The following is a 15,413-nucleotide window of genomic DNA, read 5'->3' as shown; positions in this document are numbered from 1 at the left end:
CGCCGGGCGGTCACGGCGCGGCCGCGGCTCCTCCCCGGCCGCCATCGGCACCGGCGGCGTCCCCGCCAGCATCGCCGGCAGCGGGCACATCGACATGGCCTTGCGGGCGCTGTGGCTCCTCAGGCACGACCCCGCGGCCGGCGGCGCCGTGCTCTTCTCCAGGTAGGGGCAGCACCGGGGAGGGGGCGCAGGCACGGCGGGCTGGGCAGGTCCGAGGGTCGGGCTGGGTGCATTGGGGGGTCCGGGTGATCTGGAAGGGATCCGGGTGCTCTGTGGCATCCGGGTGCCCTGGGGTGACCGGGTGTTCCTGTGGGGAGCGGATGCTCTTCGGGGTCTGGGTGCTCTGGAAGGAACCGGGCGCCCTGGGGAGAGCGGATGCCCTCAGGAAGCGCGGGTGTTCCTGAGGGGGCCTGGATGCCCTGGAGGAAATCCTGGTGCCCTGGAGGGATCGGGTGCTCTGGGGGGCCTGGGTGTTCTGGGGGGCCCTGATGCTCTGTGGGGCCGGGGTTCGGCCTCCAAAACAGATGCAAAACCATCAAAGCCATCTGATAGTGAATAAATCCCTCGGCTCGTCCCAGCGCCGCTGGATGCTGTGCGTTTCTGATCCCGATTTCAAAAAGTTCAGAGTCAGGTTCACATAGTGTTCTTTTAACTAAATATGGGGTTTTTTCACAACTTCTGCATCTCGCACATGAGTTTCCTTGCTCTGTTCCTCTTTCTTGTTTGTCTCTGTAAAGATTTTGCCCAGCTCTTTTCCATCCTAACATGGAAAAGGACAAGGCAGTGATTTTGAAATAGTGTCAGAATAACAAAATGGACAAAGGAGGAAGTATATATTTTTGTTTATACTTTACTTATATTATCTTTGTGTTGTTCTGTATCTGTACAAAAATTAAACTATTTTCAGGCAGAAAATCAGCTTTCCATCTGATGTTAATTTTTGCTTTCAAATACATTTTTTTGAAGTTATTGGAGGAGTCTTAAGTTATTGGACACTAAAGAGTCCTCCAAAGGAAGAGTTTTTATTCAGAATTCTTGCAGAGTTTTAAGTAAGACTTTGGGCTAGGCAGGCTACTTTTGTTCAGCTGGCAAGATTTGTTACCATTCTTTTTTCCTTTGTGACTTCAGAGAAATCCAAACAATGAGAGGAAAAATAACTGGAGCTGGGGAAAGTTTGTGGAAAAAAAAAAAAAAAGACCTGGGTAAAGTGACCTACAGTCATAGTCTGAATTCAGTAAAACCAGAGAGAACCTAGGAGTAAAAAAACAACCAAAAAAAAGAGTAAGTAGACTATCTTCCATCTTCAGGTGCAGACAGATCTCTCCATTGGACACTCCTCTGATTGTTTTAGGATTAGTATTATGGTCCTTGTATTACCTACAGGACTAGAGATGAGGCCTCCCCTCTACAAACACAGATAAAGAGAAAGCCTTGTCCCCAAAACCTCGGAGAGTGTAATCACCACGGGGCAAGGGGGGCTGGTGACAGGGATGTCTGAAGTGACTTGTCACACAGTGAGTGGCAGAGACAAGGAGTAGCACTCCTTTGAAAAGGGCAAACTATCCTTGATGCTTCAAGTGATTTCCAGACTTAGATCTTTCAAGTTCCCAGAGGAAATAATAGGGCTGTGGAAGCCCCAAGTTTATCCCCCTAACTGACCTTAAATTCAACAAAGCGTGCAGACAATATAAAGAATGCCCGGATCACATGGAAGCTGTTGGTTTCAGGACTTAGGCACTCAGCTGGAGATACGTGAGCTCTGATCTTTAACCTCAGGGAAGACATTGGGGACATCAAAGCATTCCCTATTTTTTTTTTAGCTGATCATAACTTAATTCAGGCAACAAGGATGGTCTCTCTCTTGAGTCACCAAAGTTCATTCATCCCTGGAAACTTTCATCTTTTTTTTTTTAAGTTTGCATCACTTTCTAGAAGGGAATACTGAAAAACTGGGATCTGAAGGGATAGCTAATGATCTAATGACTTGGCTGGTAAAATTCAGTGGGAGGAGGAGAAGGCTGCTTGTGGTGTGGGGACAGCTTCTGCTTCTGGGGAGCAGAGAGACTGGGACTTGACAAAGACAAAACTAGACTGAAATATCTCCTCTTCCCTTGTTTTGGAAACGTTGGCCAAAAATAAGAGCTGCTCACCAAGGTTACACATAGCCTCTTATCAGCACCCTGGCTCTGCAAAGCCTCATAAATTTTAGAGCTGTAAACCCACTTTGTTTCTTTGCCCTTCAGAATAGATGTGAGACCACAGGGAGGTGTTTTGCTGTCATCTGTATCCTGTTTATGGATTTTGTAGCTCTGGCTTTGCTCTGTCTATGTTTGCTTTTCCCTTACGGGGAAAAAAAACAAAACAAAAGCCCTGGATGCCTGATTTAAGAATCAAAGAGAAAAAAGCACAGTTACTGAAAATAAGCCTGAGGAAGTGTAGCTGCCTCCAGCTACTCCGTTAAGAAAAGATGGTGTAGGTGGGGCTTAGAGGCAACAGGATAAGATCCATGGAAGTGTTCAGAAGCAGGAGGGAAGTCCTACAGATGGAGGTCATAGGTATAACAAAGTCCCACATTGCTGGGACTGCAAGTTCCGTGGCACTTTAAGTAGCAGAGTGTCAATGTGTCCTTAAAAAGATGGTGTAAACAGGAGAGCAAATGAAGGCATTTATATATCTGGGCAGTTTTATTCTCCCATGTTGGTGTGCAAGCATGGCCTTGAGTGCAAACAAACATCTGAGAACGTCCACCACAAGATGATCCATAAAGTATTTAACTTTGTGTGTGTGACCTGTGATGGGCACTTTGAGAATCTGTGGATCCTCAAAACTAACAGCATCCACAAAACAGAATGTAGGAAATCCAGGCTGTCAGCAAACTTCATGTAAGAGACCCTCAGGGGAGTCTGCACTTCCAAAACAGGGCAAAACCAGTACATTAGGAAGTAATAATTTTTCTTTTCTCAGCTATTTATTAAAAGACAACTCTTCAGTTCCTCTTGGTGGATTTAGGTTAGCTTGAGAAGAAATTAATCTCACTCCCCTTTAAAAAACAATACTCCTGCAGGACAAAAAAATTCCAGATATAGTTTTAAACAGTTCATATGATATTTCTCAAATATTATTTCTAGAAAATTTGAAATGAAATATGTGTATTGGTACAACATAGCACTTCTCAATTGTACAAACCCTCTGTCCATGACATTATCATTGCATCTTAAATACTTGATAAATTGAAATTATGAAAATTCATAAAAGCTTTAAGTCATATATTGCATGTGCAGTGTGGAATTGTTATTATTGTTGTTATTATTATTATTATTGTTATTATAGCAGCAAAGCTGTAGCACTAGTATACTCTGTCTAGGTAAAAAGCTGTTGTAGTTGCATTTTATTGCATGGAACATCTGTTTTCTTAAATATCTGAGAAATTGTCTTCAGTGTGATCTCACCACTTAGAAATACTTTGAAGTTCTGCACTGGTGGCAGTCATTCCTCAGTGTCGTGCAAGCATCCTGTACCTTTGTGTGACAGCCAGCATAGATGGCGAGATTCACATTTTGTTTAAAAAAATAGGTAATTACTCATGAGAATGTATTTACTCAAAGTTTAGACTTTCTAGGAAGAATCCTAACTACTCATGGAATGGTTTTTCTTGACAGTGATTTAGGTTCTGATCCCACCACTCTTTTTATCATTTTGCTGCTGGCTTCCACATACACAAGGTTATTTTTAGGACCAGTGGGTTTGGGAGATTTATTTGAATAATGAAGAGAAACCCAATATCAATAATCCAAAGATTTTCATAATGCTTTTGCAGCCAGAAGAGGGCTGGGATGGCTCTGCCCCTGGAAGCTCTGTTAGGATGATATTTTTGGTGGCACTGAGCTGCTCTGATTCCCTACCCACAGACGTTACCCCACGGTTGAGCTGCGCGCCGAGACCTTCAACGGCTCCACGCACGTCCCTGTCCCCTCAGACAGCGCCTTCCTCAAAGCCCTGCTCTTTGAGCTGAGGCTGGTGGACGACCACGTTTTCGTGGAGCAGCGGGACACCTGCACCCGGATCAGTCACTCCTCCGTGTATTCCGTGTCCACCGCCGCGGGGGAGCTCTGGCCCGTGCTGGCTTTCCACAAGAGCGGCCTCATCTACGCCTGTGTCCCGCTGGTGGAGGGGACCTTGGAGCCAAGGCCACCGCTCCTCACCATCAGTGGGCTCTCCCAGGGACTGGCTCTGTTGTTAGGAATTATGGACTACATCTCTCCCAGCCGGAAAAACGAGGCTGAGATGAACGCAAAGATAGGGCAGCTCCGAAATCTGCTGATCCAGGCCTGTCCCCTGGGCACCCCCCTGAACACCAACATCCGCAGCCTGAACAGCTCCTTCGAGGACATCCAGGAGATGCCTGCGGATAAGGATCAGCCAGCTTGGAGATCCAGTACCTACAAGGGCAAACCTCAGGTTAATGTCTGCATCACTGAGAAGGTCAAGTGTATGCAGTATGACCAGAGGGATGTGGTGGACACATGGCAAGTTTATGGAGCTGTGAACTGCAAGGTGAGAACCTTTGATGTGCAAAGTAGTTTTCGTGCAAAGTAAATACTCATTTGATGTAAAATGACATATTGAGTTAGAAATTTTCCCCGTTTTGTTGTCTGAGTCACATTGGGGAGTTACTGGCACATTTGACTGCTTGGCCACGCTGCTCTTGTTTGAAATGAACCACTGAAATGCCTGAATTAGACAAAATATATCCAGGTTGAGATGTCTAAATGTCTTCTACAAGTGTCTTTACATGAGCATTTTAAATTCTTTTTCCTGCCAAATTAAAGTTTAATCTTCTATCCTTCCTTGTTCTACTACAACAACATTTTGATCCCACACATGTTGGTGTTTCATGACATAAGAACAGTTGATAAAGAATCTGGTGGAAGAAACTGGTTGTGTAATTATTTTGGATGGTTTCTATGTGACAATGGTTTTCATTGTAGAATCACAGAATGGTTTGGGTTGGAAGGGACCTTAAAGATCATCTCATTCCAACCCCCTGCCCTGGGCAGGGACACTTTCCACTAGACCAGGTTGCTCCCAGCCCTGTCCAACAAGGCCTTGAACACTTCCAGGGATGAGGCATCCACAGCTTCTCTGAGCATTGTTTAGTATTAAAATCTCATTGTTTAATCTTAAAAATTGGGGACTATTGACTAAATACATCCATGAAAATTATGAAATATATTAAAATTTGTAACTCTAATTTATACTATAATTTATTCTTTTTTCTGAATTATGCTTAGGAAGCACACAATATTTTCTTGGTACACTGTATTTGTAACTGCCAGTGTTTCAAGAGAGGCCTGCTAATATAGTGGTAATTTAATTATTTGCATGAAGTGGGATACTCATCTCTGAAGGAGGCCGACCTAAATGCTGCACTTCCAAAGCCTGGGTTATTTCCCACCTGCCGTGCTGGTAGGGATTGTGTGGGTGAGCAGCTTCCTGCTCGCAGAGGGACAATTCCCAGGTCATCCTGCAGGGTTGGTGGACAGCCTTATGCAAGAAGAAACCCCCCAAGTGATTGTGGCCTGCTAAGCTGGCACAGGGAGGGATGAGACAAGGGACACACTGCCCAAGGCTGCTGTGACAGAGCTGGCATGGGACCACAGAGGCCATCCAGAGCATGCTGGAATCCATTAAGTGGATGTTGTAAAAGCAACCTAATTAATTAAACTGTCAGCAAGTGTGTGAGACTGATGTCTTAGTACTGGTGGTTAGTACTAATGATTGAAGCCAGCTGAAAATTTTTATTTTTAATGCTAAAAATGTGTTTTATTTTTGAAAATCTCATTCTGCCTTGATTCAGATATTTTAGAATAATGTCTTGACTTCCTTTTCCCAAGTGTGACATAGAGGGATCTGCACCAAATGTCACCCTCAGCCTGAACCTCCCAACAAACGCACCCCCGCTCCAAGACATCGTGGTCCATCACTGCGTGACTTCCGTGGACCCTGCCATGCTGATGTCCACCAGTGCTGAGCCTCTGCATGATGCTGTGTACAATGGACCTTACAAATTCCCTTTCATTCCTCCTTCAGATTCCTTCAACCTGTGTTACTACACTTCCCAGGTAACAACACCCCTGACCCTCGCTGGTTTTGAGTGTTCAAATGGGAATAAAACCACCTGTGTTGTTGGGCATGCTGGAATGAGTTTGAGTCCAACTGAAGTAATAAAACATTATATAAAGTGGTTTTTATGTAATAAACTGCTTGGAAGGCACTTAAGGACTTGAGTTGTCTGAGTCATGTTCAGGAGTTAACTGGTACCTTTGCTTGGCAATGCTGCTCTTACTTTAAGTGAGCCACTTCAATGCCTGAATTAGACAAAATATATCCAGGCTGAGATGTACCCCCAAATCTCTGTATCACAAGCAGCCTGAAGAGTTTGGCACAGTCAGTAATTAATATGTGTTTGGGCTTTTTTAAAAGTACTTTAGCAATGAAAACAGTATATAACTGATCTTGTGATGATGGTGTTAATATATCTTGAGAATGAATATAGTTTTTTCCAGGTTCCTGTTCCACCAATTTTGGGATGTTACCAACTTGTTGAAGAGGGATCACAGATAAAAATAACGGTTAATTTAAAGCTCCATGAAAGCATAAAGAATTCTTTTGAGTACTGTGAAGCTCGTATACCTTTCTTCAACAGGTAAGAATAAAGAAAGCCTAAATGAATTTCTTCCATTTCTCTGTTATCTTCCCAAAATGAACCTGTCAGGACTCAATATAACAGATTATGCTCCATCAGGGTGCTACCAGTGGACACCAACTTTGCCAGTGTTGGGATGCTCCCTTGGAATTCCTTTAATTTCCAGAATACAGAATTATACCAGAATATTTGGTAATATTCCAAACACTTGTGTTGCTCATCCTGTTTCCCTGTGGTATTTTCTCACGTGAAACACTGCCACAATCCCCCAGGTGGATTAAGCTGGAGATCACTTCCAGCACAGGGTTACCTGTTCCTTAAGACTGCTAATCCTAGCTACAGATCAGCTTATCAAAAATATAGTGATTTCAAATTAAAACGATAGTTTTCATCTAAGCCTCTCTGACAGCTGCCACGACCGCGCTGCCACGCAATTATCATGAAAATTCAAAGATGCAATGATACAAAGTTGCTGATCATAGTGTTAGTAAAACACTATCAGTGAACTAAAACATCAACAGCTCCTTTGTGATTACTGGGTTGAGAGCATAGTGATTTCCTCCTGCTCTGTAATTTCTTCTCATAAATTAGCAGTGTGCTCAGATGGGTGTGATTTATCTGTATGCGCATGAATAACGTCTGTCAGCATTTCCTCTCTCTCTGTAACAAAACAGGCATTAACAAATGCTGAATGATAGTAATTCCAGGGGTTGTATTTCTCCTCTCTCACATGCAGGGGCCCAATTGCTCAGTTAGAGTACAAAGTTAGTTATGGCCAACTGGATTTGTCCCGGGAGAAGAGCCTCCTGGTTTGGGTCATTGGTAAGGAACTCACCCCTGTGACTGCCCTTCCTCCCCAGCCCCTTCTCTGCAGCATGGGCACAGCTGTGTGACTTCTAATAGATGCTGTCTCTGCCTTTAGGACAGAAGTTCCCCAAATCTTTGGAAGTTTCCCTGACTGGAACTGTGTCTTTTGGCACCGCAGGCAAAGAGCACCCGACTGATTATGTGTGCACTGGGAACACTGCTTATGTAAAAGTAAGTCACAGCCTCTGGGGAAAGAGGCCTTAGTAGTCAATTTTTTTATTGTCTTAATTTGAAGATACATTGATTTAAAATCTCTTATTCTCATCATGGATTTTTGTTTTCCTACCTAGATGATTTGACATCCTGTCACTTTGAAGTACCCTTGCACACCCAGAGTATGTGACACAGATTGCCAGGATTTGCACAGCCAGGGTGACAATGTGCATCTAATCATGCTTTCCCTCTCTTTCTGTAGCTGTATTTTAGGATCCCAGACTTTACACTTACTGGATGTTATGTAGACCAGCATTCTGTTCAGATCTTTGTCCCAGGGAAGCCCAAAATTACTGCATGTGAGTTGCTAAAAATGTCATTTATTTTATGAAAACTGCATCTTGAAGTTACAACTGGGTGTCCATGACTAAAATTACATAACTAAAGTTGGACTTTTGTTCTCTGCTTTTTAGTTGGGTTTTTTTTGTGATGCTTAAAGCATCCCTGGAGTAGGGTCTGGCCTCTCCCTTTGAGACAAGAGCTCTTACACTCAGTTACAAAGTCAGCCTCTCTCTGGGGCTCTCTGCCCTGTGTTGGTTCCTATGCTCTCCATAATGGCAGAACCTCCATAACATGATCCCTTGTTTAGGACACCTTTGTCAGAGACATTTCGGGTGGGTTGGCAGTACCCAGGTACAGAACTCGGCTCCTGCATGCAGGGTGACACTGCTGCTGTCAGTGTCACCACACCAGCACCCCTTGGTGGATGTGGCTCTACACTGAACGTGTGAAGCAGACCCCAAATCTGCTTTTTGTTGAGTTAACACATGAGCACTGCCAAGGCTGCACCAAAAACACCCCAAATGGCACACAGAGAGCACTCATTAAACCTGAGCAGCTCTGCCTAATGGAAGCATTTTTATTTGTAGCTGTCTCTCTGTTGCGTCTTCTGCCAGTCATGGTAGCAGAACTCTGTAAATGCCTTTTGAAAAGCATGGTCTATACTGTTAATTTTGTGACAGGTCACACTCAGCCCTAAATTGTAACACAGAAAAAGCAGCATTTTCACGTTTTATATCGAGCATGCAATTTATATTCATTGAACAAAATCCAAGCCATCCACCTGCTTTTGACTTAACCTCTGTTTGAATTTTAAGCTCATGACTGATACATTAGTAAAGGTAATTGAAGCTGAGACTTTAAATGTCTCATTATCAGAAACGATTTTCAAATAATAGTAAGAGTCTTACAGTTTAAAGAGGCCATTATACCTTTTCTGTAAACTGGTAAGGATGGATTAGTAGTCACTTAACTTGGATGAAGGAATGTCTGATTGTAAGGCACCCTGTAATGCTTATTTTTCTTGCCTGTTTTCTTCCTTTAGCCCGGGAACTGATTTCTTCCGATTACTACATCTGGAATTCCAAAGCACCAGCACCTATGGTGTACAAACCCTTCCTTGACTAATGTACTTGGGAATAGTTTCTATATTTAAACAAAGCACAGCGTTAATGAGATTTATGTCATGATACAGTAAAATAAATATTCTTCAGCACTTTTGCTTTCTATGTGTTCTTAAAAATTTCTGTTGGTGGCAAACAAGAGGTCACTTGTCTTAAAAACATGAGTTGGTTTTAAACTGTTGAGTCCTGGCTGACAGCCAAGAGAAGACAATTTGCAATGTGCTTGCTGTGGCTGGTTTTACTTTCCCTTCTAACATTAACTGGTACAAAATATGTCCCTGGTGTTACAGCTGCAGACATTGAGATTCCCAATTGCTCCCAGTTACTTCACTGGTTTCCCATTGCAGGATGGGAAAGGTTTCAGCATTTTATTCCTGTCCTGAAGTCACAAGAATCAAACTCCAGATTCAGAGAACAGTTCAAAGCAGGAGTTCTGTTATTTTCACAAGATGTGTACAGAATATGCACCAGTCAATAATTTACACGAATTTTCAAGAGGAGAAGTATGGCATGAGCAGCACTTCTGAAAGTTGAGGCAATTTTTATTATGGAATCTTTATTGCCTCTGCCAGCAGAAGTGGTGAGTTCCCTTTCACACATGCTTGTGAACTGCTTGCTCTTAAAGCAGAGGTGTGAACTGGGTTTTTCAGCTCACAAGACTGGTTCTGAGGAGGCAAAATCAGCTATGTTTGCTGGAGGTTCCAAAAACCATCACTGAGCTGTTTTTCCTGGAAAAGTAGGTGGAAAAAGACTCTGTTTACAGAGGCAAACCTCTGATTTTGAGATCTGCAGGAACACAGGAAATGGACTTTAAGAGAGTTACCAGGAAATGTGCAGATTCTGAAGGGCTGGTGAGGAGCTGCCAGAACCTGGAGAGCAGCACAAAAGGAGAGAACGCTGAGTCCTAGCGGAGCTGCTCCTGCCCTGCCTCGTGTTTTACTGTGCTCTGTGGGGCAACTGAAATCAGGGACTGCGCAAGGAGGGAAATTTCAGTATATAATTTGAAAAACACACTGAGAGAGTAATCTATTGGGTTGCTTAAATGTTCTAGAGGGTGGATTCATTCTTGTGAAACGCTGTTGAGCTGAAACTGCTGTGTAAACTTAGAAAACAGAGCTATGCTCTGTGATCTGTTTCACACAGGTGATGTGTCTGTTTTGTTTAGCAGCAAAAGGTGAATTAGTGATTTTGCCCAGGACCCAGCCCCTCCCTGATGGAGTTGTCCCTGTGCCTGGACATCGTGGTGGGAGTGGGGAGAGGAGCTCTCTCTGCTGGAAGGGTTTAGAGCCTGTTCTGGACAGCAGGTCACAGTATTTGGCTTCCACCTACCCATGAGAAAAGTGGGAGCTCGGCTCCGCACAGCAGCACTGTGCAGGAATGGTTTTTCTTACTCAAATACTGCCCAGTAAATGCTGGGAAGCAGTGGCACTGCCCAAATTCATGGTATGTTAGAAAAGGAGACCCTTTGCTCTTACTAGAAGGGGATTCTTCTAAATCCTGTTCGTTTATGTTTCCCTCTTGCCTGTGTCTTTGACTCTCTCATGGTTAAAGGAGTTGTGGTGCTCAGAAATGGAGGGCTCTGGCTTTGGGTTGCTTTGCACACACCCAGTAGGGCAGGTTTGGAGGGAGGGGGCAGGTAATGTTTCCCTTGTAGCCCTGAGCAGTTTTTCACAACCTCACATCAGCCATCACCTGTTTTGATTTGTTATCAGGGTTTGCTCCATAAACCTCTGGATTGTAACTCTGGCACAATTGCTGCAGTGCTCTGCCTCTGCTCAGGAACAGCTCTGTAGTGAGAGAAGTGGGGAAAGGACCCCTGTCTGCCTTTTTTAAGAGTGGCTGAGGTCTCTGTGAATGTGCAGCACACCCTGTTCTTTGGAAAGCACCAGGAATGGGGCAGGCAGCAAAACACACTGGGTTAAAGGCACACAGCTTCACCCAGCATTGTGCAACCCCTGTGGGACACCCATGCTGGGGGAGAAGCCAGAGGGAGAGCTTCTCCTGGTCTTTGGGAAGGGCCCATTCTCATGGATACTTCATAAATATTAATAAGGTAGGAAAGTAGTAAACTTAAGCTTAGTAGTAAACTCACTAAATTAAGTGGCTCACAACTTTGTGTCACAACTCAGGTACAGGTGGGGACACTGGGTACGTAACACTGGAAGTGTTCAAGGAGTTATAAATTACTAAACCTTCCAGTGTATCTCTCTCCATTCCCTCTGTAGTTGTCCAGACAATTTCACTGCTTATGTGCTTTTACCACTTGTCCTGTTTTAAGAAAGGAAAAAAACCCTTCAAAACTTCAATCAGGAAGATCTGATGGAGACTTCACATGAGCCTGAGGACTCCCAGGGCTGAGCTGGTACGTAACAGATGTTCTGGTGGGCTCTAAAGGTGATCAAGTTCAGTGGCAATCATTTAGGTCTTTAATAAAATAAGTTTTTAATGCAACAGTTTCTTTAAAAACGTGTTAAAGGGAAAAAATAAAAATTTTCTTTTGGTAGGGAGTGCTGTTTCTTCTACCAGAGTGTTTGCTGCTTGAAGTGCTTGTGTTTATAATTTTGGCATAGGTATAGAATGTATCAGATCTTTGTGCAGGTAACTGCACAAAGACTTTCCGAAAGAAGTGGCCAAAGAGTTCTCCAGACTTTGTCTTGTATTTCAGAGGGCTAGAAGAAAACTAAGATGCAAAGAATTGAAAACAATTAATGACTTAAATAGTGGGTTGAAAACCTGATATTTCCCCCCCAAAAAATACTGGGTATAAATATTAAGGAGTTAATATGGAACTCATTTCATTAGTGAAATTAATCTGTTTAATTTCATTAAAATTTGGGAGTAATGTAAGAAACAGCAATTAAAATTAATTTAAAGCAAACACACACTAAAAAAGCTTTTCAGGTGAGACTGAAAATTTAGTTGGCAATGAGAATTGATGTAACAGACCTCTAAGAAATTAAAATAATGCAAAATCTATGTATAACCCATTAAGTACAGTAAAAATGTCTGAGATTTCCAAATCCAACGGTGTTGGGGAGCCCTCATCAAACATGTTTTAGAGCCCAACTGTTTTGCTTAAGACTTGTGGAAGGTGTGGAAGGAAATGGGGAATTTGCACAGAAGTTCCCAGAGGCTGAGAAGCTGCAATTCCTGTTCCTCTCACCACAGAAAGGAATGAGTCCCCCTAACACGGATCCACGTTGTCAAATCTGTCACTGATCACTACTCAGTAATTTGATGGTTGTCCAATTTTCTGGAAGCCCTTTCCTCCCACCAGAGTCCCAAGGTATTTGGTGACAGTTCCTCAAGAACTTTGGGGTAAATCCTGTTTTTTCAGATGATTTGGAAGTAGTCACTTTTTTCACATAATTCAGCCCCTGCCACCTCGGCTTTTTTTCGCCGTTTTTACCAGCATTAACTGCTGTGGCCATTTGTTACCAGTAAACACTGAAACAACGAGGCATTCAACATTCCATGGCAGTTGTCCCCTGTTTATTCACACTGTCCTAGGAATTGGCCACACTTTGTCCTATTTGCACAAGCCCTGCTGAGATTTAAGCCCAAAGAGAGTTTGTGAGTCCATGTTTGTCCCTCGCTACTTTTGCTGACTCCCTCACCACCACCTCCTTGTTCTCTCATCCTTAGGGGGACAGGCAAAACAAAAGGTGCTACCAACATCTTTTACAGTGGGGAAAACCAAGCCCCCCCAAAGCTGAGTCCATCCTGAGAGTGCCATGGCAGGAAATCCCTGCAGCCCTCGATCCTGAAAGAGACATTAGGTGAGAGTTTTGTGGATCCAAATTTGGGAAGTGCAAGTTTCCCTGGAAGAGCTGCTATAGCTCTCTGTGGCTGTCAGTGGGAATCCCACAGGGACACTTTGGGATTGTTTCTAAATTTCATTCCCATGCCTGTATTCCCCACTTGCTACCACACTCTTACCACACAAACCCAATGCACCAATTCAGGTGCAGGGAACAGAGTTTTAATTCTGAGTGTGACTCCCACTGGCACAAGTAGGACACTGTATGGGCCCACCATGGAAACAGGTGCCACTCACTGACCATTTAAAATTCCTTATTTCTACAAATCTCATGTTGCCCTAAAATGCACCAATCTGCTGATTTTTGCAGGAATGAGGTGGTAACTCAATAAGGTGGTAGTTCCCCCTCCAGGGGAACAGGATCTGAGAGAAAAAAGGCTCTTTTCCCCTAAAAATGGGAATTCTCTCTCTTGTGAGCAGGCTGGCATTAAAGCACTGCTCTCTCCACCCACACCCAGATCCAAAGGACCACGGGGCTGTTGCTTACTGCAGCCCTGCAGGAAACAGGACACCCAGCAAGTATTCCCAAGTGGCTTTCCAAGGAAACCAGCATCCTTGGAGCTGGAGTGCTGCATGTGAGGGAGGACAGCAGTGCCACCAGCCTATCCTAAGCCAAGGGGGCCAGGGACAAGCTGGAAAACAAAAGAGCTGTGCTTCTCCCAGGGACTGGGATGGCCCATTGTCCCCCCAGCCAAACCTCACTGTCCTCAAAGGGGCCAGAGGGCTCTCCCAAAGGCTTCCCATGAAAGATGCACCTGTCCCCCAGGATGCCACACCCTCCCCAAATCAAGTCTGATACTACAGGGAGCTCTCAACCCTCAGGGATGCTTTATTCCAAGGACTCCTGACCCACAGTGCAACAGAAAATCAGCTATTTTAAGCCACAGGCCTGCCCCCTCTTCTCCTCCTTGCTTTCACGAGGCCTCCATGAAACCTGGTGGAGCTCTAGATAATTTTTTGGAAGCCTGATGCCATGTGTAGAGACACATAACAGCAAAGAACTCAACCCAACCCATTTTCTCCCCAATGAGATCAGCTGGTCGCTTTTGATTTTCTCTAGAAACCTATCTCTTCAGGACCTTTCTTTTTCCTTTTTCTTTAATTTTTTGAAGTCAAAGTCTGTTTCCCATTTGGTAGGTGACCTGTTTAATGTTTTCCCTGTGTCTGGGAACTCCTTAGTGTAATTAGCGACCTTTGAACTCCACAACTAATCCTGAGCTATTTTGTATTCCTTACTCATCTTTAAGGCTGGACCTTTCTTTTCTTTTGAGTCCGCTGCCACAATTAAAGAAGAAACAGCTGCATTTCAAAGGGATTCCAATTCCAGAAGCTTAATCATGATTGACATGTTCTTATTCTAAGCTATAAGAAACTCTAAGAGTCCTTTCTTGGGTTAAAACTTCAATCATTTTCTAAAAAATTATCTCAATATGGATTTTATTCATTTTCTTTGATAACCATTCTTTGTGATTTTTTTAACTTGAAAGATGCTTTGAGTTTGTGATGAATATGAACGGCGCCCACCGAAAGAATGAATGGTGTTGGGCTCAGGCTGGATGCAGAAGTGCCTAAATTCCATTTATTGTCAAAATCTGATTATGAAACCTGACGTCCTCCATGTAGCTTGACATCATTTCACATGCCCCAAAGGTAGGAGAGGTGGAAGTATTTGCAAATGAACCCCAGGAAGGCTGGGGAGGGAGATGGCATAAAGCATTCTCCAGAAATATATGTATTTTTTGACAGTTTCTCCCAATTTTTATAGCACAGATTATAAAGGTGTTGCCTTCCAGCCCTGGAAGGGGCCCTCTTCACTCTTAGAGGAATGCATTCCCCATGAAGAGTCACAGCCAAAAGCAACTGCCATAAAACAGGGATAATTTGTGAGGTTTAAAATTATTGCCACAACCCCACAACAAACCCTGAGCGAGGCTGTGGTGCTTAAATCCCCTCCAAGGGCTGATCCTAGAAAATGATGGGAGCCTATTGGGTCCTGTTATTTAATTATCTCCCTCTCACTCACACTCGAATTCAGTGTGACCTCTGAAAGATGGGCTCAAAAAGGAAAAGAAAAAAAAAAGCAAGAAGCCTGAAAATCTGTTTGTGTGTTTGCCCCCATCCACCTGATCTTTGGCACATGGATCCGTGGGCATCACTGATGGTCTAAACCTGCCCAAAATGATCCCAAAGAGCCCTGGGAATGGCAGCAGGCGAGACCTGGTGTTCCTAAGACAAAGGTCAAATAAAAAAAGGATGGTAATAAACAGCCCTCCAGTTTAAAGGGACTTTTTTTCTTCTTTTTTTCTTTTTTTTTTTTAAGGATTACATCTTAAATTCCAACAAATCAGATTTAGGAGTTACTGAAAGTGAAATTGATCCATCCCTCAGCCAAACTTTGCAATAC

General features: G+C 43.7%; 1 protein-coding gene across 1 annotated transcript; it reads left to right on the top strand.

Moving 5' to 3' along the window:
- The first annotated feature begins 51 nt into the window (after window positions 1–51).
- Window positions 52–9,281, top strand: AP5M1 (adaptor related protein complex 5 subunit mu 1). The gene is made up of 8 exons (XM_082283944.1): window positions 52–162; window positions 3,909–4,554; window positions 5,895–6,122; window positions 6,567–6,706; window positions 7,443–7,528; window positions 7,629–7,744; window positions 7,989–8,085; window positions 9,111–9,281. Exons 1-8 carry the CDS (start codon window positions 95–97, stop codon window positions 9,191–9,193), a joined length of 1,464 nt encoding a protein of 487 aa, XP_082140070.1. The 5' UTR covers window positions 52–94; the 3' UTR covers window positions 9,194–9,281.
- The last annotated feature ends 6,132 nt before the right edge of the window (window positions 9,282–15,413 follow it).

The sequence above is a fragment of the Coloeus monedula genome (genome assembly GCF_965178545.1).
Source record: "Coloeus monedula genome assembly, chromosome: 6".
Classification (NCBI taxonomy): Eukaryota; Metazoa; Chordata; class Aves; order Passeriformes; family Corvidae; genus Coloeus; species Coloeus monedula.
Note: the sequence above shows the minus strand (reverse complement) of the source record. Positions and strands in the feature narration are given on the sequence as shown.

Coding starts and splice junctions, on each gene's coding strand:
- AP5M1 (XM_082283944.1), top strand. CDS start 95: ATGGCCTTGCGGGCGCTGTGGCTCCTCAGGCACGACCCCGCGGCCGGC. Junction 6,123..6,566: donor TGTGTTACTACACTTCCCAG/GTAACAACACCC, acceptor AGTTTTTTCCAG/GTTCCTGTTCCACCAATTTT. Junction 7,529..7,628: donor CCTCCTGGTTTGGGTCATTG/GTAAGGAACTCA, acceptor CTCTGCCTTTAG/GACAGAAGTTCCCCAAATCT.